This window comes from Netta rufina, assembly GCF_964035555.1.
Source record: "Netta rufina genome assembly, chromosome: 5".
Taxonomy (NCBI): Eukaryota; Metazoa; Chordata; class Aves; order Anseriformes; family Anatidae; genus Netta; species Netta rufina.
This window is the reverse complement of record NC_140128.1, coordinates 2,251,263-2,278,380: the sequence shown is the minus strand read 5'-3', so window position 1 is coordinate 2,278,380 and position 27,118 is coordinate 2,251,263. Positions and strand designations below refer to the sequence as shown.

The 27,118-nt window shown below is 43.5% G+C and overlaps 2 protein-coding genes across 3 annotated transcripts in view; one reads left to right on the top strand and one right to left on the bottom strand.

The window, feature by feature from the left end:
- Positions 1-13,965, bottom strand: part of SBF2 (SET binding factor 2) — a 251,265-nt gene extending 237,300 nt beyond the window's left edge. For both annotated transcript variants that reach the window (XM_084288403.1, XM_084288404.1), the window contains exon 1: positions 13,810-13,965. In XM_084288403.1, the coding sequence (XP_084144529.1) occupies positions 13,810-13,864 (55 nt within the window). In that variant the 5' untranslated portion in view covers positions 13,865-13,965. The remainder of the gene's footprint in view (positions 1-13,809) is intronic.
- A 5,157-nt stretch (positions 13,966-19,122) lies between these two features.
- Positions 19,123-21,709, top strand: ADM (adrenomedullin). The gene is made up of 4 exons (XM_084287374.1): positions 19,123-19,218; positions 19,810-19,920; positions 20,173-20,313; positions 20,722-21,709. Exons 2-4 carry the CDS (start codon positions 19,823-19,825, stop codon positions 20,990-20,992), a joined length of 510 nt encoding a protein of 169 aa, XP_084143500.1. The 5' UTR covers positions 19,123-19,218; positions 19,810-19,822; the 3' UTR covers positions 20,993-21,709.
- The last annotated feature ends 5,409 nt before the right edge of the window (positions 21,710-27,118 follow it).

The window sequence follows — 27,118 nt, the reverse complement described above, 5'->3', positions numbered from 1 at the left end:
GAATGCAACCCTATCAATACTTTCTTGATTTTAGTGAAGCAGAAACGAGTACACACCAGTGATCACGTTTACAACCGCAAAAGAAAGATTATCACACAGTGGTCAAAATCAACTCATGATGTCATCTTATTAAGCTACCGCATGACCAACTTTGTTCTTCACAGCTGCAGAAAAGTTTCAAACAATATGTCCAGCTTTCAAAACAAGAACAAAAAGAAAAGCCTGACTTCAAAAAGGCAATCAAAATTAACACCATTGTTTGAAACATCCACAAATTTCCACAAGTTAAACAGTATTTGTTTGTATTCTAGCTTTCAAAGGTTAGAGTATATTTCACCCCCTCCTCCCCTATGAATACAGCTGCCAAAGTTACTTAAATTAAGCAGGGATCAATACAAAGAATGCAGTCATTTCTAAGAGACACCAAAAAATAATATATTCAGATTTCATTTAAATCTACACCTATGAGCTTTTAAACATCTTAAATGTTACTGTGTATTTTCAGTTCTCCTAACACTAGCAGTCAGTTCCTCACAAAAGCTGAGCTTTGTATCATGTCGCTTGTTCATGCAGAGTAACATCACCTCACCCGACCTGTAAGCATACTTACACAAGCACTGCAAATGCTGCTAAATACTTGGGTAACTACGGCGAGAAAAAAAAATACACATGCCTAAGATAAACACTAATTTTAAATTTTAAACAATGAGTATGTTCCCTCCGTTTGAGATAATTCTCCTAAAACTGTACCGCAAAAATAACATGATTCTGTGCTTATTGTCCTGGTAACCCAAAGTGGCATATTCCCTTATTGCAGTCTCCCTCCCCATAAACAATCCACACTGCCAGGATTTTACAAGTCAAACTGCATTGCCTTTGCACGCATCAGTAGCAGTAAAAATAATTTGTAAAAAAACAAACAAACAACAAAAAAAAAACTTCAACCCATACTCTGCAGTTTTCAGAAACTGAAGGAATTGATTGCTTGAAATTAAAAGGTAATTGAAGAAAACAGAGCTGCATCCATATCCTAGCAAACAATTAAGTACCACTTGACTTTGAGCCCAAAATGAGTTAACAGAACATAACTCCCCCTTCTGAGGCTGTGACAAGCCCAAAATGTTAACCAGGGCTTAAAGGAGTATAAAGTGTCTCTTACAAAGGAAAGCAAGTATTCTACACGTCAGTAAATCATGTTCCTACAAGTAACAATGCTACTTTCAGATATGGTTCCAGTAGAAACAAGGTCTATGTGATCAACAGCACTTCACCTCGATAAATAGTCACCAGTAAACCTAATCTGAAAAAAACAAGTATTCAAGACACCTTGTTGCTTGTCCAGTAGAAACATTACCAGGGCAGCAGAAACATTAGCAGCAGGGATACACAAGACAAAAACGCACAGAATGATCTCCTAGCAAAAATCTCCTAGCTACAATACACAAGTGATTATTGGGCTCAGTGCTCAGTTTTGTTTTGGGGTGTTTTGTTTTATTAAAATCACTACAGGCTGAAATACAAAATGTAACTGAAGCTGTTCTACACCCTTCCTTGTAGATTTATACACAAAAATACAGACATACATAACACAGATGTAAATTATTTCTTTCAGAAAATACAGATAACAAGCATATTAGAGGACAAAATGAGAATTCAAAAGTATCTTGACTGGAGAAAGTTATGAAAAATGTTGCAGTATGGCTAAGGAGAAAGGCAAAGCTTCAGAGCTAGGTCAGAAGAGCCGATCACACAAAGACGAGGTGGCCAATTAGCTGGGTAGCAGCTTGGTTAGAAGGGATGGAGAGCTTAAAGTAGAGTGCTAAGTGACCATAAGTGTTGTGATGTTGAAAAAAACACAAACAGAGTGATGTCTACACACTAGAACTGCCTGCAAAGCTAGGAAATAACAGTGTCACTCTTAGTATTGGCAAGATTTCATGTAAATTACTACATGCAGTTGGTCACCACACTTCAAGGAGAATAGTAGTAATAGGCTTCAAACCGTACCAGAAAACTACTTGAGTTAAACACTCTGAAAACCCTTCTAAAGGTCAGGCAGCGAAGCACTGGAATAGACTAACACTGTAGGCTGGAAACCTGCTGTCACTGGAGGTTTTTAAGAATGAGTTAGACAAACATGCACCAGGACCAATGAAGACTACAGCTTAGTGAGGAAGAATGGATCGGATGATTCCCAGAGCTATTTACCACTCTTACATCATATTCAGGACTACAGAAACCAGGGCTAAGAAGGACTTCTGGGAACCACCTCATCCATTCTTGTCCCCTAGGCTGTAAGTCCCAACACTGCAGTGTTTTCTGTTGGTTTTTCAGTTCTCTCACACAATTCAACACTTTTTATTTCTGGCTTATACTCTTGTTATCACCAGACACTAGCCTGATGTTTAAGAACTGCCTCAATTCATTCCAAGAATTGTTTCATTAAGTGACAATAGCTAAATTAGAGATCGTTGTTGTGAATGGCTTAGGATCATCTTTGCTCCTCACTGCTTGTACATTAGCTTTTATTTTTCAACACTGCATTTCATCCAAAATTTCAATACCTGCTCATTCAGTGTCAGAGTTCTTTCTGAAGACCTTCGCAGTAAGCTTTAGATTCAGCTACACTCTTTGTTTCTTTATTTTTAAATTATCTGCAAATCTCACTCCCTAACTATTCAACCCCTCATTTCAAACAGGATATATTTACATGTTGAACAGGAGATGTCTGCAAAATGGACTCTGGGAATCCATGCTACCAGCCATGCCTATAAATACTGATCACTTGCTGCCTTTTTCAATTTACTCTTTGGACTGTTACCATTTAACCAGCAACAGTTCAGATTATTTAAAAAGAGCCCTGGATAGGAAAACTCACTGAAAATTATGATCGGCAAGACCGTTGACATCTTTGTCCATCTGTTTGCTGACTCTTTGAAAGAACTGCAAAAAGCACATGATGCTTTGTACTACCATGTTAAGATTATTGTAGTCCAAATCTCATTTTGGTAACTCCAATATATAGGATTTAAAAAATATAAAATATAAAAATAAAAAAATATATATAAATAATAATAAATCCAGTCTTCATAAATCAATTAAACGCAATAAAACATCTAAGTTTGGTCCTTGCAAATATGTTTTCTAACCTTTAAGAAGCATGATTAGCCTCAGGTAGGGAGTACAGGCCAGATTCAGACAGTAGGAGATTAGAGATTCTTCATGCTCACTAACTGTTGTTTATTTCTAGGCTTCACGTGGGGATTTTTTGAAAGTTACAACTCTATCATTTTTTGGCAGAAGCTACATGGTCATCCTCCTGGCTTTGGAGAGGTTTTAGGGTTTTTTTGGGGGGAGGCTAGGGGTGCACTGTGAAAACCGTGTGGTTTGACAGAAGAGGAAGAAAACTTGGATGGCTGGAACGGTGCAATTGATAAGCAAACATGAAGATGCATAACAGAAACTGACCAGAGTATCTGAACCATTTTTAGGTTCTGATGAAATATTTACCCCCCTTTTTTTCAACCTCAAGAAGAAGGAACAAAACCTGTTGTTATAGAACAGAAAATTGTTTTTACTTCAAAGGTTATATGTTGCAGTTCAAGAATCTTCTGCTTCAGGATTTCAAAGTATATTGGCAGCCATGACCTAAAGACCGACAAGAAACAAGATTATCGATTTTATCACAGAACAGGGACGGGAAAAGGGAAAGAATTTCACAATGGGAGATGACACAGCTCACAAAATGTATTATAACTTTAAGCACACAGAGAGAATAAACAGAACGCACACAACTCCATGACAAAGAAAGACTAGAGTTACCGATTATTTCCCAACATCCCATCTTCAGTCATCACAACCTTGGAATAGGGAGCACCTCCACAGTTGATTCTGGAAGACCTACGACACTATGCATCCAGTCTGAATGAAGACTTGATTTTTAAAAGTTTATTTTTATTGCTCATCTGTAAATCTTAACTCTAGATTTTCTAACTTTAAATATAAACAACAGATTATTAAAATTATAGTCTTCTGGGTTAGGCCTCTAAAATCCTCATCTCATGGTAACAAAGAACAATCCTCAGCTTTGTTCAAATTAGGGATGGAAGTAAATCAGTATCTTCTCTCTGCTACTAGACTATTAGAAAGGAACTCGGAGTGTCAATGACTATTTCTAGAGACTGGACCAGTGAAGCTGCATGCTCTTAAACTGCATACCAACATACACAAACGAGCAAACATACAAACAAAATTAATTTAGAAAAAAATGCAAAAGCATCTTGCAAAGCCAGAAAGCTAGAAAGTATGTTTTCTGGACATATTTCAAGACCACACTCTCACAAAACATTAAACGCTTCAAGTGACAGTCTTGCCTCTTCCAAAAATATGGCATGTAGCAAAAGAGAACAAAATAATAAAAACGGCCTCCACCAGGGTATTTTGTTAAATATGTATGATCTCATCTCTCTTCATAATAAACACTATAAACAAAATATTTGGAAAACAGAGTACTGAAAAAACAACCTTATAAAAGTATCACTCTTTGAATCAACGCTGTTTATTCAGTGGCAAACCTAATATCATTATTTATGCAGATTAATCAAACAGGAAAGAGAATCTTTTGAAAGATGAGTTCTGAATTCCAAATCACGAGCATGTGGGTTTATATGGTTTTGTTTTCTTTTTGGTTGCCTGTAACTGAAAAAACACGACACTCGCTTTGGCAGTCCTGCTGGGTTACAATGCCATCACTGCTGACACCACAGCTTTGACACTCTAGTCCTAGAAAAACCCTCAGATGGTTTGGGATGTTAACACCTCTAGGTCTTTTCGCTGCTTTTCTGCTGGAAACTATCAGCTCCCCAGAGCTGGAAAAACGCGTCCCATGCTCCAACCATGTCAACACAAATTCAGGTGTCTCAGCTTAAAGCACGTTTACTGGCAGCTTGAGTCAAAATGTCAGTTCATTACTGGAACTAGCAAGGAACAGGCATGAGCGTCCAAAACTGTTGTAGGGGTAGTTGCCTCCAGCTAAAGGGCAAATCTGAGAGTTCAACAGGCATTACCTCACATCCCTTCTGCAAAGTTGACCAGAATTTGTAGCTAAAACTTAGAATAAGTAAAATAATTACTAAAGTACCCATAAAACATCTAGAGAGGAAGCTACTTTTCCACAGCCCTATGAACTGGCTTGCATTTCTGAACACAAGCTCTAAAGCTCTATTTATCACTACAGAGAGCATCATTTTATTTTGCACATTAATTACCAATACTATATGGCAAACAAAACATGGTCTTAAATCAGTGTTTTAGGGTGGAAAAATATCATTTTTTCCTTTGAAATTATCCTTTCAAAATTCTAAGTTCTTCAAAAAAATCAAATTCCTCTCTTCACAAGTTACCAGTCAAGAAGAAAGGACAACGAAGTGCTTTGGTAACTTCTACTAGAATCATTTGTGTTAAACAGTTTTAAAACAGCATATGCTAACAACATAGAACAGTAACAGCTTAGTCATTGCACAAGCTTCACAGACCTACTATATATGTTTCTGGGAGAAGAGACTACTATGAAGAAATAGTTCTGCAGAAACAAAGCATATGGCTTTTTGTATGCAGTTTACATTCTTATAAAACACTGTCCCTATAATACCATTAGAAAACACAGTTTCCTAATTTACAGTTATTTAAAAAGAATGGTATGCCCATTCACCAGTACTTAAGAATTAAAAATCCATTCCATTATCTTTATGCTTTGTGAATGGACAAGATCATAACTCTGTATTTTTTCAATAAGTCGCCGGTATTTTGTTGGCAGTACAGTCAGCTTTTGCTTACTGCTATTTAGGAATTACGTTTATATTTCAGAGAACAAAAGTCACAGAAAAGGACCAGCGTCCATATTTCTTTGTCCAAAGCACAAATATATATGTTAAGTGTACAAATTAAAAATGTGAAAATGAAGAGTTAAATAATGCCTTTGTTGAAACTGAAAGGTTTATCGTGGTGTAGATGGTGCAATGCTTAAATCTGCAAATAGCTCACAGACATAAGCCTTACTCAGAGTGTTCTAACCTCTTATTCTATAAGGTAAAATTGATAAAATTATGTAATTTATATTTATCTAATCCATTTACATAAATATAAATATTTTCAATTATTTCTGATTTAGCCAAACTAAATGTACCATCTTAGGGCTTAATATCTGCCTCTAGCTGAATTATTTCAGAAAACTTCAGAGCAAATACTTATGCTGTTTCTAAGAAATAAGACTGGGGACAAGGACTTTTTTTTTTTTGCCTAAACTAAAACTCTTACAAGCACTCTTTTAGGCCTGAAATTCACATCAGAATTAAACCCAGCCTTTGTGTTTACATGACGAACAGATATTTATTTTAACCATTTGAAAATTTCATCTCAAACAAAATGCTTAGTGGTTACCGTATCAACCCATGCATGCTATCAAAACGTGCTCTCGTCCAAAGCTGGGAAGAGAAGGCAATATGAAGATGAACTGTTCTGCGAAAGCAACAACTGTGGCTTAAGGCCTGCCTAAGAACAGGAACAGAAATACAGTACTTCTTTTCACTTGAATCAAATCAGGTGACATCTTCCTTCATGTAGACTATGTGCCAACAGACATCAATCTCGCTGGGAGCTGAAACAAAGGACAAAAGGCAAGCTACAAAGAAGAGAAGATGAAAACCAGGAGAAACCAGACTGACTGGACAAGAGGACTTCATATCAGAAAAAACACTGAGTGGATAAAACTGCCTAAACATATTAAGAGAAAAGGGAAAGAGAAAGCAGAGGAAGAGATACCTGTAAGTCAGAGATTCTTCCAGGGTAAGACTGGAAAACCAAACTGGAAGACAGAAAGAACTCCAAAATACCCGAATAGTCCAAACATAAGCAGTAAGAGCCACCAATGTCATACAGAGCAAGGGGTCCCAACCTACATAAAGTGATATGCAGCCCACTACGGAGCTGAGAGAGGAAAGGACACTGCCAAGTGACAGCACTCAATACTACTGGCATTAATAATTATGCCATTTGGCAAAATAACTCTATGCAACCCATTTTCCAAAGCACATTTTTCCACAACTGAATTCAAAATTCTAGAGAGGAGTCACCATCCCTTGGCGTCTGCAAGTACCTGTGAAATCCTCTGCCAGAATGTCTCTTCTTCGAGTTACTATTCCATTAGATCCAACGTACAAGTCTGTACTATTTCAGCAGACATTTCCAATCTTGCTGAAGACTTGTCCAAGTATCAGATAATGAATTTTCTGTGTTTTAAAGTGTTTTTCACCCATATGAAGCTACATATAAGTCACATTAAAAGGATGTTATTCCTACCTTTTTTTTCCTAATCTCCAAGTACTTGATCTTAATAATATTCCCTTGTCTCTTTTTACCTGTTGAGGCCCTCCAGAATCCAATGTGGTTTTAAATATAGCTGTCGTGAATTTGCATCCAGAATTATGACAATTTTATACTTGCTGTATATTAGCATTCATTTACTACAGCTACACAAAACCTGTGTGTGCTACCACCAACTACTGGTCCTGGTTGCAGTGCTAAGCACGTCACCTATGTCCAGTTTAATAGAAAGCTTGTGATCAGTTGCATTACCTTGAGCCCAAGAGTACTACAAAGCAAACAACGTGAAACTGTGTTAATTGATTTCATCGTTTCAGATCATATCATTTGTGGAAAATTAGAAAATTGAGAACTGTTAACATCAGAGATGTGAAATCATGTCACTAACAGACAGCAATGACAAGCATCTTGTTGGCTCAACGAGCAGGGATTTAGCTGTCAAATTCAAATCAATGCTATTTGGATGGTCTTTGCCTTCAGAATATACCACTGACACCAAAGGAATCACCTATTTCAACAAATACATTTAAGTGGAATACAAGCCCCAAAACACCAAACTGAAGAAAATGCTTCAACAGAGTTCATTAGTAGAAATAATTATTTTCGCTATATAAACAATGAGCTGCAAGATCCCATGTTACTGCAAAGCAGGAAAAGAACAGATGAACTGAAGGGAGGGCTTCCTGATTACCAGTGTATATTTGTAAGAAGCAACTTCCACTGATGTTTATTAAGGTTGAACAGTGCATCTACTGTTCCACATGTAAATGATTCCACAGTGACTGTGGTTTTCCTTTGTTTTTCACTTCGTAAGTACCAGTAGCTCAGGAGGTGGTTGGTGTTTTAAATTCATGTCAGTGAACTACCACAGCAGAATAATTATCTTCCCCAGTATTGTAAGATAAGGCTGTTATGTTTGCGACGCTGTAGGAGTTAAATGCCACTCTCATTGTCCCCCACTGAAAAATATGCTTGCAGTTATAGAAGGCGAGTGCTTAAACAGTATTCAGGCTTGCATAACACACTGTTTTTCATGAACATGCTGCATGAAAAGTGTCTTTTTGTTAGGTAATCCACAACATTAATCCAGGACAGAAAAGGGGAGAGAGATTCTTTATTGCAATTTAGCCTTGAAACCTCCCCAAAGACAAGAAATGTTACTTCCCTCAAGAAAATCCGTGTCCTTACGTTTTAGGAGAAATTAAGATAGCTTGCACCATAAACATTCAAACCTCGTGAATGTCTCAGTTTAAATGAAAACGCAAACAAAAAAAATATTGCTACTGCTTCTAGGAAGGCAAGACCAAGTGAGCAGAGGGTTTCAAATACAACTTCTTCAGAGAGATTCAGTAACAGACATTTGCAGGAAAGAAAAATTAAATTGAACTCTGTCAAGCTTTTTTTTCTGAAATGTTAATGAATCTGTAAATCAAAACAACAGTAGTTTTTTTCTGTTTGTTTTTTGTCAATATTACATATTAGAATCTATAGCCTGGATACATTCAAGGAAGAAATGCTGACAGAAAAATACTGTTGTTGTTTTTTTTTTTTTCTCCAAGTAGCTTTTCAAGCTAGCCTTATTTTACAAGAAAAAAAAAAAAAAAGGCAACAAAAATGTTCTTCCCTCATTCTGTTTTTCTGTTTCTGTGGGGTATGATGGAGACTGTTGTATCAAAAGACTAACCCAAGCAAGAACAAGGTTACAAGATACAACTTCCTACATTAGAGCAACTCATTTGCTTGGAAAATGTTTAGGGCACTCATGCTCTTCTTCAGTCATCATACCCAGCCACAGTAATCTCTTGCCAAAGCGCAGATACTTACATATCTGCATTCTGATTCAGTTCTGATGCTGCTGCTGATGCTTCACTAAACTACAGTTCCAAGAAAGATTCTTCCTTTTGCCACAAGTTTTTATGGTCTTTTTCACTTTGAGATTTGCGTGTTAGATCTAGATCACACTTGAATCAAATTAAGCTCCAGCACAGGTAAGAAAACCACTGAAGTAACTACTTGATACTCTCATTTTTCTACTTGTTCTATTTTACAAAAATTGCATATTAAAGACACCAAGAACTCACCCACTCCTTATATATGTGCTAGCCCAGTGGAATGCCCAACTAGGAATACACAATAAATATAACACCCCCTCCCCCCCCAAAAAAAAAAAAAAAAAAAATCTTCTCATCATCTTATATGCTATTTAACCCCCAAAATGAAAATAATACTTCTTCACAGGCAAAATCTGCCCACAGGGGAAAAAAAACAAAAACAAAAACAAACAGTATCAGACAATTGCATTTAGGAATTTCTCCCACTCTACCAGTAATCACTTATCTAGTTTCAAAACCCATTAGGATATGAAACTAGGTTAGACAAGAAAGGCTTCCCAGAAAAGAAGCTGATAAAAATCAGAACAGAAACAACCACAACAGAGCCTACACGTTGTATCAGCATTTATCAGTTATGACAACAGTCAAATGAAACTGCTATGAAGCTGTTATAAGCCTTACACCTTCTGCCATACGCATTACAACTACACACAACAAGTAAGAATATAAAAAAAAAAAAAAAGTCTGTCTTCTTACAGCAGAAAAGTCTCACAGAAAACTTTCTCTCCCTCTCACAGGTGTGTACACAACAGCATCCTATAGCAAGACCATTATGGGGGCGTGGGCAGAATAAACAAATCCAGTATTTAGTTCTCTCTTCACTAACCCTACCTTTCAGTTTGTGAGATAAGAAAGACACAAAATGTTGTCTCTTACTTTTTTCATGTGCCACCACGTGGAAATTCAAGTGATAAATTTATGATTATAGTTTGTACCAGCAAAAACAAAACCAAACCAAACAAAAAAGGCATTTTCTCATGGCCTTCTGTGATCTTTGCAAACATCTGTGTTCTTCCTAAATCTTGTCCACATTCCGTTGTTCAAACATCTTAAATGGAAACCTTTGGTGCAACACATCAAGTACACTTCAAAATTGAAGGAAAAACAAAGTGGCTATACAGTAGGGTCTTGTGGGATTTTGTCCTGCTTTTAACATGAAGCCTCCATTTTCTAGCACGTCTGTTCCCTTAAAAGAGCCTTCTGTAAATGCCTTTTGCAGCAAGTGACGTAACAGCTTTATATTGCACTGATATGTTGGAGAAAAATGTTATCTCCCTTAGTAAAGGTCCAGGTGAATGCAAAATAAACACAGTAAAGCAATCAACCTTGGTGTATCACCAAAATCCTTCACATTTCCACTGTTAAAACAAGCAGGGAACATTTATTAAGTCTGGTTTCTCCACCTCTGCCAAGGAACAAACACAAAATTCCAGCAGGAACTACCACTGTCATGATTTTCTGTAGTGGCCCAAAATCAGTTTTAAAATACATAGTAGCAGTAACTATGATAAATTTAAGTTTATTTTCATGGGGAAAGGTATAGACAAAGTAGTTTTTAAACAGAAATATAGTCAACTGTGTCTGAAATAGATAAAAAGCTAGGTGAATGAGATCATCCTTTAAAACACAAAGATTTTTTCTTAACTTCCTAGGTGCCCGAAAGCCTGCTGACACCTAAGCAATCAGTGGCAAAGCTCATTCTCCACTCCTGCCACCTCCGCTCATCTTGCCAGGCATAAATAAACCGCCTGTTCCATGATCTACTTTTAGGCACCCGTTACTTCTCCCAAAGTACAAAGGAGACAGAGGCACCTGATGAAAAGCTTTGTGCTCAGGGCTCTAGGATGATTCAAGCTGAAACAAATTCAGGCTGCAGAGACTGAAGCTCCTGCTCCTCCTTTAAGCTGATCCTGCGCTCATCTGATACCCTGGCAAGTAAACTGTGTTTGACAAACGAGCAGAAAACTAACTCAGAAAGAAAATTAAAATAAGTCACATAGACAAATTAGTCAGCAAGAAGGGTCTTTCTGACAGGTCAGCATCCTAGAGTGGGCCATCAGAAGGTCCACCAACAGTGTTAGTGCAAGGGAAAGGAAGACTTAACATAACAGGGATGGCCACAAGGACTGCACTAACAGCAATTTACACAGACCCAGGCTGTAACAGAAATCAATTTTGGAATGTTTGAGATACAGATCCTCAAAGGATACTCTCTTTGGTTTATTTGAGGACAAGAAAAACACTCTCCCATCATTTTGGATAAAAACTTTTAACATCAAAGTTTTTCCACTACAGGAAAATCTAGAACCCCACTCCCAGATTGCACAGGAGCATAAATGCATAATTTTAGATACTTATAGTGAATGGTTTTTTAAATAAAGCTACATAATCTGACAAACTAGGAAATATGGTTTGCTAGACTAACAAGAAAGCAACATCTTCGCCACATTTTCAATATACTGCAGATATTGGCATGTGTAAATAAATCCATTTAACCCATCTGAAGTCGGAACAGATGATGGCTACTATAGAAAGAGAAGAGGCACGAGAGCTTTTGGGGGACAGCAGTCATTAATATAAACATCTTTTCTTACTAACTTCAAGTGCATATTATTCAAACTGTTGCTGACATACAGGTTGGGGAAGAAGGGGAAGGTTACAGGATTTTTGTTTGCTTGTCTATACAAAGATATTCCTTGAAATATCAATTCCTTGATTATCCTTGAAAAACAGTACAAAATACGATTACACTCAAAATTAAAATCAAATGCATTTAAACCAAGCCAGAACACCGTTGAAGGTGGGAAGAAAAAAAAAAAAAGAGAGAGAGATAACACAATTAAAAACCTAAAAGATTCACAGGTAATAAGTCCACAGTCCCAGAAACATATGCTCCTGCTTTTTCATCTAGAAGGAAGCATAAACACATCAAGTAAGCTATGACTTTACAAGAAAAAGAAAGGTCAGTACTCCGCGTGTTATGGGACTGCATGTGGGGGTAAAGGAATTTGGAAAACAATGCATGCCTAGTCTCCAACAGAATGTTGTTTCTTCAAACAATTTTATTATGAAGCATTAAAGTAGCAAGAAGTAATTTAAGTAATGAAGTCTAAATAGTTGCTTTCTGGGCATGACCTTTAAAAATTAAGGTTCTGATTCTGGACTTATTTATGGATCTGCTCAACTTCATACATACGAGCAATTCCACTAAACCGAACAAGACAATTTATGTACAGGAAGCTAAACACGTGTTTTAATACTACAGATGAAGACATTTTGCCAACATAAAGCTTTCCAATATAATCTGCAATTTTATTTCACACAGTGGCTATGTCAGACGGATCATAACCTTTAAGAAGGCAGTCTGCTTTGCTTTGCCTCCTCCTGGATTTTTTGTTTCTTTGTTTTGACTTGGGCTCTCTGATACTGCAGGGCAAAATGTTCCAAACAGGAGAGTGGGAAGACTTTATTTCAGACAAAGTGTTCTCCATTTCAAATGTCCTATAATTTTGCCGCTACTGTCAGGACAAGTCTACTTAAAGTGAGTGGAGGGGGAACCGCACCATAATTACAGTAATAATACTGGTATAGTAAAATCCTGGAGAATCTTGGTACGACTCTGTGGGCTAATATATCTTTAAATACATGGATACCATAATCTCTCTGAAAGTTATCTTTCTGAAAAACAGAGATCTTATTCTAATGGTTTATTACCTAATATTTTACAATGAACAAATACAGCCTCCAAGCAGATTGCCACTTCAAAGAATAACTCAGAGTAACAAACTTGAGTGTTGTTTGTTTTACGTACAGCCAAATAAATTAAGGGACGTTCAACCGTTTAGAATACTCTTTTATTGACACCATACATCCGAAGGAGCATCCTGCAGCACCCAGCACACGCACGTATCAGCGGGCAATCAGTTCGTTTTCAAATCAGTTCACATCCTGATTTGGGGTTTTGTTCAGCGAAGCAGTGTGGTATTACCAAAAGAGATTACACAACTGAAACTAGTCTCGTTCCCCGCACAATGTTAAGAGACAGCACCACTTTCCTTCTGAGCACACAAAATAAAAGAAGAAGAAGAAGAAAGAGCCGTTCCTGAAGAGCCCGCTGGCCGCCCCGCGCTCCCCGTGTGCCAGCAGCGGCACCACCTCCGAGCACTCTGAGCGGCCGGCTGCAGAGGGCCAGCGGCCGGCACCACCGCTCTCTGCGGGGTCCCTCGGGACAGGGGCGCTCCCGCTGGCCCCGCGGCAGAGGCCGCCGGCTGCGGGGCGGCTCCCCGGGGCCGGGGCCGGGGCCGGGGCCGTCCAGGTGGGCTGAGGCGGTGGCTGGGCCCGCCGTGCCCCCGGCGGGGGGAGGCTGAGGCCGAGGCCGAGGCCGGCGCCGCCGCCCGCGGGCTGCCCGCTCCCCGCCAGTCTCCTCCTCCCGCGGCCCGGCCGGAGGCGGGAGGGGGCCGGGGCCGGGGCCGGGCAGGACGAGGGGAGGGGGGAAGAGGCCGGGACGGCGGAGCGGCCCCGCGGCAGCCACACCTACCTGTCTTCTCGTGGTCATAGCCCACCACGATGAAGTAGTCGGCCAGCCTGGCCATGGCTGCGGGCGGCCCGTCCCGGGCCTCGCCACCCGTGCGGCGGCGGCGGCGGCGGCGGCGGCGGGCGGGGGCTCAGCATCCTCCCCGCCGCGGGACCGGCGGCGCCGCCTCAGCCATGTTGGAGGCGCGGGCGCGCTGTGCGCCTGCGCGCCGCCGAGCCCGCTGCGCCGTGACCCCGCCGGGCTGGGCGTGGGCTGCGGGAGCGCCGGCGGCACGCGGCGGCCCCGGGCCCGGCCGGGCGGGAGGCGAGCCCTGCGACGGCGCTAACGGCCCCAACGGCCCCAACGGCCGGGCGCTAACGGCCCCAACGGCCGCCCCGTCAGTGCGGAGGCCCGAGGGGAGAGGTCGCGCTGCTTGCTCGTAACGGGCGTGTGCGGCCGGCAGCCCGGGGGCTCGGCAGCGGGCGCAGAGGTGTTTACCGGCTGATGCACAGGGTGCCTGCCGCTGCGGCGCTGGGCTGGGGGGCTGAGGGGCTGCCAAAACGCTGTGGTAAGCTTCCGTGGACGTCCTGTTTGACAGCACAGCGAGAAGAAACAACACGAAGGGCATCGGGCACGCCACGAGGAGCTGCAGCAGCCGCTGCACGTGGGAGGTCAGCAAATGCACCGGAGCCGCTCCTGCCCACCCGCCATCGAGCAGGACCCGGCGGTTAGTCAGCAGCCGTTTCACAGAGACATTTCTGCTTCGAGCGTGCAATACTTACACCTCCTACTTAGCTGAGACATAGCAATGCAATGTCTTGCTGATAACCCGGAGGCAAATTAGCCGGGAAGCTTCGAGAATCAATTGCAATGCTCTTGCTCGTACCTTCTCACGGAAGGGCTGCAGTCAAAATCTCCTTCAAGCGATCAGCTTCATGGCTTAACTATTTTGAAGTCAAACACCACGTAGGAAGATCTAAGGTTTAATAAACTGCTTATTAACTTTGGAAATAACATACATATACATCGAAAAAATTGGAAATACTTTTCAAGAGACGCACACTGTGGGGTCAGTCACTTCCTACATTAGGCAGGAGCTAGAAGGAATACCTTTCTTAAATTATGCATAGGCTTTTTGGACTGTGATCCTGTAGGCTTTAATGACTGAAACCCACAAAGCTGCTTTCAAAACACTGAGTTTTTTGATTAAAGCATTTCTGAAGTAGCAAAAAAGGAATGCGAAGCTTAACGAAGCCACATATTGCTGGTGAAGTGGACAAGGATAAGGCTCAGCGCCATAACTCCTAGGGGTGGACACTGCAGCTGTTCAACAGCACAAAGCCAGGACATGCAACAGTTTATGAAAGCACAGGATAATGTGTGTAGCTAAACCTGGAGAGAAAGCTTAGAGACACTAAGAAATTACCTAATTTGGAGCTCAAACAGAACCTTAGTGTTATCATATCTGCACTCATAAAACAGTTCGATATGCAATGACAAATCTCAGTACTTAAGCCTCACTTCTCTTTTAAGCCAGCACCTCTGGCAGGAGAATACCACCTAACACTTTTCCCAGGGTACTAACAAATGCTAGATCAAGAGGAAAATATGACTTATTGAGTCCCCAGTAGTACTAGCGCCCACGTTACATACAGCCTTGTTCCTTCTTCCATCTAGACCAATACAACCAAAGCCTGGTTAGTCTATAAAGCAGGTCATAAGAAGTGGCACGTCTTAGGTACTCATGTGACAGGAAGGGCACCATTCATCTGGGCTCCAACACAGCTGTTTGGCTGCGTACCTGCATGGACACCAAAAGGATTCAGTGAGCCGTAACTTACTTCCTTAACTTCCCTTTAGTAGCGAGTAATCTAATATTCTTATAGGACAAACGAGGAAGTGGAGCAGACGTTGTTTGCTCGCTTAAAGTCTAAGGCAAAGTAAACTGAACTTTCATCCAGACCACCAAAAATAAAATTCCCTCTGTTCCAGCAGAGTAGCTTGGCTGCTACCGGGCCATGAAGGGGTTCCTAGAGCAGCAGCTGTGGGTGAACACCAAGGCCTAGGTCTCCAGCAGGACCTGGGCAAGAACTGTGGGCAGTGTGTCCCCCCCCCACCCCGGGTGACAGAAAGCATACAAGGGATAATGTCGCCGCTCTCAGACCATGTGCTTAGCACAAAAAAGACGTGAAGGTTCCCAGCAGCTTGTACAGTTAACTTCTCCTTCGGCAAATATGAAGGTCACGTTCAGCCTGCAGTCCCTTAATCCAGTGTCACCCACCAGTTTAGTGACACCCCTTACCAGAAGAGGAAAGCAGCCATGACCCCGAGCAGTTTTTCTCTACCAATATGCATCTCCCTCACCGAGGAGGTTTTGTTTGGTATACTCAAACCTACCAGACACGAGGCACACTGAAACCATCTCCTCTCCAGCTGGACCGCTGGAGATGGACTTGTCCCTTGTCACTGTACCGTTGGCACAATACAGCTGTCTGAGTACATGCACCAACAGCGAGGCTTTTCTCTGTGGAGCTTGACAAGGGTTTTACATGCTTCATAGGGTGTCTTTCTTCTGCTTGTATCATCTTTGTGCTGATTTTACACAGCCTGAAGTACAATCAAGTATATTCACACTCATCGTATATTAACTCAGTAAAGTTTGTACCAACCTGGAATGCAATATGCAAAAGCACTCCCACTGCCTTCAAATAACAATTTTCTTGTATAAACAACACAGAATATTTGCCTCAAACTTATTTGCCATCGATGCCTACAGGTGTTAGGACCTTTGCTTCTGGAATAAAACTTCACCTGAATAAAATACTGTACAAAAGAGCACAAAACACCAGGGAGATCCTCACAATCTCCCTGCTAGATAGATGTTGTAAAATTTTCTGTACATACAGCAATACTGAGAGGTTGAATGACATGCCCAAGATAATCAGTAAACAAGTACAAGAGCCAGATGTTTCTCCAGGCCAACTTCTCTGTGAAGGATGAGGTAGCACCCACAGGAGAGCCTACACTTCTTGAGGAGAGTCCAGAACTGTGTGGCATTGCCTCAGAATAATACTTTGCCAAAAAAAGTCCACAGAACACTCTGTATCATTTTTTTTTTTTGGGGGGGGGGGGGGGGGGGCGGGGGAATGTAAATAGCTATTTACAAAGTAATTTTTATGAAGCAGAACTTGTTACTACCTCATCGCACAAATTCAGTGCCTATTGCTCATTTTCAAGCTGCTTAGGAATGCAAATGCTGAGGAAGAACAAAACGAGCATCTGGACTGAGAATGTGATGTTTTGTGTTAGATTTGAAACCAGCTTTACCTGCTGAAGCCCTTTCACAAATCACGTCAGCAACAAACTGCATCTTGCCTGATCATTTATGTGCCAAAATTTGCCTGCACGCAAAGCTGAATGAGCTAATTTTGTGTCACTAAAATGGCCATTGTATTCAGCATGGCACTCACATGTGACTTGTCTTAATATTATTATTACTCCTAAACCAATGTAGGATTCTTTCTGCATTGTTTGCCTAAGAGTATACAAAATGCACTTCCCTTTTGGCCAAGGATTCTAATGAGGGATTTTCCAGCATTTTGGGAAGTGTGGGATTTTTTACTGGAACAAGAGATCTAAATTAAATCAAAGCAATGCCCGTGACACAAAATCCTGCCTTCTCATTCGGAGAAGTTAGATTCAGTTTCAGCTTCTGCTGATCGAGCAAACGTGCGGACTCCCTCCAGCCTGAGCTGCCTCGGGAGGTCTCGGAAGGCCGAGCACGGCCCGCGGGGAAGGCAGCAGGGCTGCGGCTCCGCGGGACCACTCGAGCCGGCGCCCGAGGGGCCGAGGCAGAGCCCGGGGCTGCCCGGCTCCCGCAGCCGCCTCCCGCCCCGTGCTCCGGCCGGGCAGGTGCGGCGCAGGAGCGAATCCGGGCTTGTCCCAGCGGCCAGCTCACGGCCGGGCAAACGGGGCGGGGGTGCGGGGTGACCGCCGGCCGTGCGCTGCCCCTCCGGGGCGGCAGCGGGCAGGGCCAGCCGCTGCCACCAGCTCGCCCCGGTTGCGGGGGTACCGGAGCCGGCAGCCCCCGGGGGCTCGGCCACTGCTGGCGAGGGAGGCGGCGGCTCCCCCGGAGTGAGCCGCATGTTGGAAAGTGTCAGTCATCCCCTCGCACATACCTCTGCGGGGTGTAGCAGGGAGCGCGGCTACCTAGCCAGGCAGAGTGACGGGCACGTAACCCACCTCTCCCTGAAACACCGCGCTCGCGGCCAGATGCGGGCGAAGCACCCGGCACACGCTGCCTGGGGCCGGCTCCGGCTCCGGCCAGGCGCGGGGCGAGGGGCGCTGCCCCCGAGAGCTCCGCGGGGCCGAAGCGCCACGGGGCGCAGATGATACGGGCTGCAAAAACAACAGGTTTTGCCTCTGGGCAGCCAGGAGAATGCTGTTAGAGCCCCCGATCCTGCAGGCGTTCGGGCACTGCTTTAGCAGCGGAGCCGCTGAGCTAAGGGCAGTCACGTACACCGGGCTGCAGCACCCGGCGAGCCGCGCACGGCTTCCTTGGAGCACCTCAGGTGCCCCGTGCTGGAGGCACAGGCACCGCTCTCCTCGGCCCAGGGCACACCGTGCGCCCCTACCTTCGCCTTCCAAACCCATTGGAACCGATTGATTTGAACGGATCGAGTACCTCAAGAACACTTTTTTAGATGAAAAATGCACCTACGTTGAGTCACAAATATTAATGACGGCTGATTTGTCACCTCTTAGCTTATGTAAAGAAGGCTGACATTCATTATAGTTACTCATTACAATTCACGTTGTCCAAATATGGATTTATTTGTGAAACCTTGCTGTTTGATGGATTTGCGTGGATCTTGAAATCGATCGGGTCCGGTTCCTACGCTCCTGCTTCCCCCCACTCAGACACCTGAGATAACGTGCCCGAAAGGAGAAATTACGGCACAGACCGCACAAACTTACTTCTGCACTATACGGGCAATTAAAAACACTGTCCCCAGCAAAACAGAACGAGGGGCTTAGCAGCTTTTGTAAATTATGCCAGGACTCGGATTCCACACCTAAAAGCCGTCGTTATAATTCATAAAGTACCATGGGGGGGGGGGGGGTGTTGAAGATAATTTACATGAATCCTCCGATTTTTCCCCCAGGATGGGTTGCCCCCAGTCCATGCTAGAACGATTAAGCAGTGCCTGGGATGTGGGGGTGGGGGTAAGTGTCAAAGAGAAATCGCCCAGGCAGGCACGCCAAGGTCCACCCACTTCCCCCGCGCTGCGCTATAAAAGGGAGCGGTGGAGCGCAGCTCGGCAGTGGTTGCTCCAGACACACAAAGACAGAGCTCTCGCTCCTCAGGAAACCCTGCGAGTTCGGATCGCTACTGCAAGAACGTTTGTCTCAGTGGATTAGCCTCACTGTCAGGTAAGAAGTTTTTTGTTGTTGTTTTTTTCCTTAAAAAAAAAAAAATGCAGGGGTGGTGGAGAGGAAGTGGAAATCTGCTAAATCTGGGCTGTTTTGAAGAGCTTGAAGTTATGCTGCAGAGCCTTGCACTGGCTCTTGGCATCAGCTGCAGTTTACAACATAAGGTCCAGAATTAGCCACTTCTGCGTGTGAAGTGAGAAGATGAGCTATCGGGGATAAACTTCCAGGCAGCAAAACACTTACTGGAGCTGGGAAACGATGCATCGGAAAGCCAGCTCCCTCTAATCTCGTGGGTTTGCTGAATCCTAATGCAAGCCGCTGGGGGTATTCTGGCAATCCTGCTGGTTTTCATCCGCCTCTACAAGTAAAACTCTCGACAAACGTAAACTTTAGAGGCTCTGTTATTTACTCTGCGATAAGTTGCTGAGCAAATACTAGCTTTTGGTTCATGTCGCGCACAAAGTTCCCGGTAGCCTGGGGGCTCTACCGAGGGAAGAGGTTCTCTGAGGCACCGAAAGAAAAAGAGACGGACAGACCTTATTTGGCTTATCTTAGCAAACATACTTATAAATTCTCTTCTCTATCCACCAGGAGTTCAGCCAGAATGAAACTGGTTCACGTAGCCCTGCTCTATCTCGGCTCTGCGACCTTCTTCGGGGTGGATGCTGCAAGGGTGGACGTAGCGACAGAGTTCAAAAGAAAGTGAGTATGGGAGCGCGCCCAGCCGCCCTTTGGAGCCTCCGCGCCCCAGCGCCGGGCTCCGGCTGCGACCAGAGGGACCGGACTCCCTGCGGGAATTGCACAGGGCCGCGTGCCCTTTCAGGAAGCATCCCCAAAAAAGTCCGAAAAATCTCAGCGCTGGCAAAGATTATCGCCCCTCGAATCTGTTTGGTTTGGCTCCCGCCCTGCAGGCTTGCACTAACAGGCTGTCCTCTTCCCTTGCGCTCCTTTCAGATGGACGAAATGGGCACTGAGCCGAGCCAAGCGGGACGTGAAGCCCTCGGGCGCGCTCCGAGCGCTGGGAGCAGCCGCCGCCGTGCAGCCACTCGTGCGGACCCAGGACGTGAAGGAGGATCCCCGCCTCTCGCATCCCAGGTAACTTCCAGCTCGAACCCGCCGGGCTCGACACTTGCTCGAGCCAGCAGAAAGTTTCCGGGTCCCCTCGTTTCCGGGTGTTTCGGCTCCTCGCTGCAAATCCCCGCGCCCCGGAGACAGCTCCTTCAGGGAGCCGCCTCCCTTTCCCCGCGCTCTTCAGCCGGCGGAAGATAGCCGCGCTTTTACTGCGAAAGCCAAATATAAATAGTAACTCGAGCTCCGGATCCCTAGATAAAGCAACAGTCGCAAACCGGCGGGGCCTCTCCTCCCGTGGGCAGCGAGCTCGGGTCGCCCCTCTCCGCCGCTCGGCGGAGGGCAGGGCCGGGGGGGCTGCACGGCGGGTCTCCTGCCCTCTCCTCGGGCCCCCCCGCGCCGCCCTCACGCCTGCTCTCTCTTCCTGCCTCGCAGCAGCCGGGAGGATGCTCACATCCGCGTCAAGCGCTACCGCCAGAGCATTAACAGCTTCCCCCACTTCCAAGCCATCCGCACGGGGTGCCGCTTCGGGACGTGCACGGTGCAGAAGCTGGCCCACCAGATCTACCAGCTGACCGACAAGGATAAGGACGGCGCCGCCCCCGTCAGCAAGATCAGCCCCCAGGGCTACGGCCGCAGGCGGCGCTCCCTGCGCTCCCCCCGGACTCTGCGGGCGCTGCCCCGCGCCCCCGCGCCGGGGCTGTGAGCGCCTCGGCTGCACTCAGGCACGGACACTCCGGGGGCCCGCGGAGGACTCGCGGAGAGCCCCCGCTCGGGCGAGACCCCGGCGCGCCCTCCCGGGGCCGGGGGCGGCGAGGACCGGCGGGACGCGCCGCCGAGGGAGCTGCGAGGCCCCGCCGCTGCCGCCTGGGACCGGACGGCGGCCGTGCTCGCCGCCGGGGCCACGACCGGGACCGGGCCTTCGTCGCCGGGAGGCTGCGCCCCGCGCTGCCCGGCTCCGCGGAGGGGAGCTCGGGGGAGCCCGGCGGCCGGCCCCCGCCTGCTCTACCCTCTGCGCTATCTGCACCCGGCAGGGAATCGGACACTCACTAGTCCCTGCGGGGACTGCGATATACTTGAACGTCACAGAGAGGAAAAGTGCAATTGTACGTGGTTTTTGTTAATTATGTGCGGTGCGGTGTGTGTGGATCATGAGATACGTATCGGTATTTAAGATTGTCCTGTGTCATGTCCTGTTTGTATCTTTTTTGGAAGATATATTTTATTTTTATACGTTTTATATATATATATATATTGCATATGGGCATTTTAAAACATTGTATCCCCTCTATTTTTCATATCGTGAATGTCAGACGTTGTTAAACTCTTTTTCCATACCTTTTTTATCTCGCATTCCAGACTGGTGAAAGATGTAGAGAATGTATCAGCTGTTCTCCATGGGTAATATGTGAAATAAAGTAAACACTATTACGTAAAGCTTTTCTGTTGTTTTTAGTAGGGGCAGGTGGTCAGGATGAACGAACTTTTACTTTCTGCAGTCCTACCCTTACTTACCTGGCATGGCAAGGCTGTGACAGCCTGGAATGTGGCAGGAACAGACTTTGTTAGCAGCTGCCTTATCTAGTCAAATCAAACAAGCTCAAAAGCGTGCATGTTAAAATCCCAGGGCAAAGCTGTTGAGAAGGCTCTAAGGCCTCTTTTACCCACACGTCCCAGCCAGGGCTGAAACATGTCACAGCTTGGATTGATCACGCAAGTTTATTTTTTGCCCTAATTAATCAGAGAAACAACTGCACACTTCAACATTGCACAACAAAGTAACAGATTTATTGAGGGAGCATGTTCCAAAAATGGTCATAGCAGCTTCCAAGGTTATTTATGTTGAAGGATTTCCTGGGCCACAGTTCAGGTTAAAGTTAAACGGTGACCGGTTCAGTGTGGGCAGAACATCTTGGATAAAAGCTCAGCGTTAGGGATTTTGTTGTTTTGTTCTTCTTGTTTTTTTTTTTTTTTTTTTTTTTTTTTTTTTAACAAATTCCAGCCACAGACCAGAAAACAAATGTGAAACTGAGCCTTATTAATGCACCAACAGCACCATCTATTGGTGTCAACTCTTCATCCTTCAACAAAACAAATCTCTGAAAAACTAAACAAGTGTATTTGGGTAACTTCTTGGATCAAACGTACCATTTCCCCTATGGCATATATCTCTGAAGACAGTGGACATAGAAGAGGGTAGGGGAACAGAAGCACTAAATACTGCTAGAAGAAATTAAGTGGGTGTATTTTTTTTATTTTTATTTAAGTGCTGAAAGAAGACATTATTTCCAAGAAATAATCAAAAGAACGAGCAATGGTACACTGCCAGGAAAACTGCTGCAAAAAAGCTTGGGTAGGAATTCAGTCAACTAGATAACTGGCATATACTTGTAATGATTTTTCTCCCCGAAGTTTTGAAATTCTGCTCAGAGTGCTTATTTTTAAGCTACTTTCCTAAACTTTTTCAAACTAAGAATCTTGGAATCTTGAGAGGTGGGTTGAAATATTTGAAATATTCTCTTGTTTTATTTTGCATTGTTTTGCTTTGTTTTGTTTTTAAAGGCATGTATGTTGCCAGTTTTAATCACCAACTGTTTGTTAACAGCAGAAAGAGAATTTGTGTCTGCTGCTGATGGTCTTGCTGGTCCAGATTTTCTAGGGTGTCAAAATAGGATGGGTAAAAACATAAAGACCTAGATAAGTGTGGAGTGAAATGTATCAGACTTCCAAATACCACCTTCTAGTTGACAAGGAATGATGGCAATCACCCAATCTTCAATGTAGACTATAGCTGCCAGCTGAGACACAAGCAAAAGGCTATTCTGAAATAATTTAAAGCTCTTCAAATTAGGCTAGTTGCTATTTATTAGTTTTGGGGAGCTTGCAGTGAGAAATTACAATGTGTAGGTAAAAGCACTGAAGCTACCCAAGTACATAGGACAGCTGGAATGACTTCCATAGAGCCCTACACTTTAATAGCTACAGTATTTTATTTATGGGTTACAAAGTTAGCACCTTTATCATCTAAACTTGGGACATACTGGACTATAGAGTGGTTAAGTATGTATATATCAACCAGCTACCTTTGTTTATGTTAATCTTTTCTTCATTTACTGCCAAAAAAACAATGCCTACTTAAAATACCTTTTCTTCCCTCCTTTCCCTTTTCCTGATAAAGATCATTTCACTCAAAGCTGAAATATCCTTGGCCTAACCACAGAGGGTTAAAAACGGGAATTCTGACCTTACTGGAGCTCCCTAAGTGCAATTCCCACTTGGAAGGTTCAAGAGCACCACCTGCCGTGGTTGCAGGGAGAAGCAAAACTTCACAGTTGCAATAAACAGGAACTAAAGAAAATACTCCCCCACCCCCGCAAATCTTGAAAACCATCATGACTTCTAAAGTGTAAAGACCAGCACCGCTGGACCAGATACACCAGAAAGTAGTGTAGTCCCGTGTCTGGAAGACAGTACGTGTTTTGAATGGCAGGGGAATGAAGCTGAAAAGTAAATTCCTTGGAAAAAGAGCAACTGGGGGAGAATGACAGAGCAAGCAGGGACTCCTTCCTGTGGCACAGCTAAGGCCACATCCCAGACAGATTTAGGATAGTCTTGGGGAGCTGTTCCATAAGGGTTAAAATAGACAGCATTCTCCCTCCTCATCTATTTCTGCACCTGCCCCAGATGACATCTGTCCAGGTGAGACTTCTTCCTTCTGTGGGAGTTCTTTCTTCTGTGCAGGGGGCATTACTGAAGAACTTTGGTTAATGCATCTTTTCACTATGAACATCCCATAATGCAAAATGCTGGGCATGAACTTCCAAACAGTAGCTGAAATCCATATGTGAACTTGATTAAAATCTCTGAGGAGTGTTAGTGTTTTGACCCCCCTGGGGTTTCAGCGAGAACAAGCCTGTGAAACCAGGAAAAAACACAGGAATAAGATGCAGCCCTTTGGCCTTCAGGGATGAAAATGAGCTCCCAGTGCTCACAGTGACTTCCAGTGCTCACAGACGGTCAGCCCATGAGAGTAAGTTTGCTCATAAAGTCCTAGAAGTTGAAGAAGACTGGGGTGCTTAGGTCACAGCCAGCCTGTGCTCTAATGTGACAGATGAGAAGTGGAAGATGGCATAAAATGCCTCCTAAATCAGTAGCATCTGTTTACACAACACCTTAGTTAAAGGATCAGGTTCTAAGAACAACCTTGTGCCTTGTAAGCCACCATTTCAAAGGCTGTTTGAAACATGACTATAAGCTCAGTTCAAACAAGATTCTGAATTAAAATAATAATAATAATAACAATAATAATAAAGTTTTGCAATGGTGAATATGTATTGGAGCAGAAATTCATCCTTGTGCATCAGTCTATCCAAGAATAAATGCCAAAGGAGTGGTCACCATTCTCAGCAGAGCCTCCATGGTGAAGTGTCAGGAATGTCCACAGAATATTCTTCATGAAATACTCTTTTGCTCTGTGTCTACCCTAGAGACACCCCAGGACTTTGCTATAGACAATTTTTATTACCAAAATTGATTGCAAAGGCTATTTTTATCTCAGAAAGACTTTTGTGGCTCCATTATTTATTCTATATGGAATGGTGGCAAGAGGCTGATATGCAAGCATTTTCCCATAAATCCTAGTGCAGATCCCCTAACCTGGAGGACGGAATCAAGTAATTGTATTTCTTTCTCCAGGAGGTACCACAAAATTTACTTTAAGCAACCATGTCATGGGGAGGACTGGAAAAGACGTTTGTTCTCCGAATACATCAGAAAGCCATCAAAGAGTTCTGCTACTGTTACCTAGGAACGACTTCTACTGTATCCAAAAAGTAGAGATACTGCTGTACTTTCAGATGATTATCAAAATCTGCAAAGCATCTTGGTCCATGTTAGTAAGCATTGCAGTCAGGTGCCAGATATAAACTTTTTCTTCAAGTACAATGACAGAAAGGGGAATACTAATGAATACTTTGGCACATATGAAGCCTTTTCTGGCTCATTTAGTACCCAAAGGACAGCAAGTCATAATTAAAGCCAATAATGGCAACTCCAGACAGCCATCCAAATATTTTCCTTGTGCCGTCAATACACCATTTTATATTATCTCACATCATACTTAAGTAGTGGAGAGCACACAAGCATCAGGAGAAAAAATTCCAACATGACTGAGTACTACCAATAACTAAATCCAATTACTCCTAACTAAAATTTGTTTATTGCGTTCACAAGGGTTTGCTTTTATTATCCAAATATTTCTTAAAGAACACTTTTTTCACCAAATAATTCGTGTCAACTTGGAAATTGTTTTAATTTTCAAATACTTAATTCTTTGGAACAGGGCCATATATCCTTCATGGGGAGAGGAAGCATAATTTGTTCATGAGGTAAAGAACATTGCTATGTAAAACCCTTTTTACAACACACTAGTCAAGGCGCTTGATAAGTGTAATGTCTCCAAATGAAAAACAAATGGTTCCATTAAAACTAGAATCCATGGCTTGATAAGACTGGCGTTTTTTGCTTTCCAAATTCCCAGCAACAACAACAGCAATGAGGAGTCCAAATGAAAACTTTTGATTAAGTTTGATTATGTGATAACTTTTATCAAAGATGTAACTACACCTCCTCATCTTCCATCCGCTTACAAAAGCCTGTTTTTTTTCCAAAATCAGGCAAGACCAGTCCAACCCAGCTGAAGTCAAAAATTTTGTAATAAATACTGACTCTCAAAATATGTTTGCACAATAAATATTCCTCCAACACTTCCAGTTCACTATCACTTTCCAGATGTCAGTCTGCAAATTCAATGTAGCTATTCCAGTAATTATAAAACTGTTAATATTATTTTCATGCTTTCATAACATAGTGCAATAACAAACAAACAAATGTCTGGGTCTTAATCTCTGATGTCCAGTAGTACTGGCAGAAACAGGATAACAAACATTAGGGATCTTTCTTATCTGTTAGTTCAGGAGCAAACTAAGCAGTTCATCAAACAAACATGATTATTGTCCTTTCAGTAGGTGGTTACTGTTATCCATCTCACTGCTGTTACAGGAGAGCAGTAAAGGGGGTGGGGGTTCCACATTTCCCCTTACATGACCTGACTCTACCGTGGCTCTCTGCTAGAAAGCAGTAAGCCCTCGGAGGCCACTGCACTTCCCCGTCTGCACAGAAGGACTCAGGAGCAGGTCTGAGTCTGCACACTGGAAGAAGACAGCTGCACCTTGTAAAGTGTATTTGTTCTCTTTAGAGCCAAGGAAAAAATGATGGGTTTCTAAGTCCCTTTTTCTAAGTCTTTTTTTTTTTTTTTTTTTTTTTTTTTCCCCTCCCGGGGCTGTGAAGCTCTGCATCCCATTCTGCATAAGGAACAAATTCATAGTCTGGCCTTATATTGATAAACAAGACAAATATGCAACTGGCATATATCATTAGTCTCCTTTCTGCCTACAGACATCAGACGTTCTGTTGGTGATGTACTGGTGAGCCAGATAGGAATCTCAGCACCAAATCCCAGGCCTGAGACTGATCCCATCTAATTGAAACAAAACCTCTAGTGACTTCAGCAGGAAAAAAGCCTAAGCCATAGCATTCTTTCAAAAACATGGCTGTTTCTACACTGAAAAATTGTATTGTAAGTTACACTTTGTACTTCATTTATTCATGAGTTCTGTTTTTGAAGACTGATGAGACAGCTAAAAATTAAAAGTAAGGGACGGGAACAGTGTCAAAAAGAGGTAACAAATCCAGACTGTTCATTTATGAAATGAGTTCAATGTATGATCATTAAGTGGATGTGGTACTGCTGGAAATGACAGCTTCAGCAAAC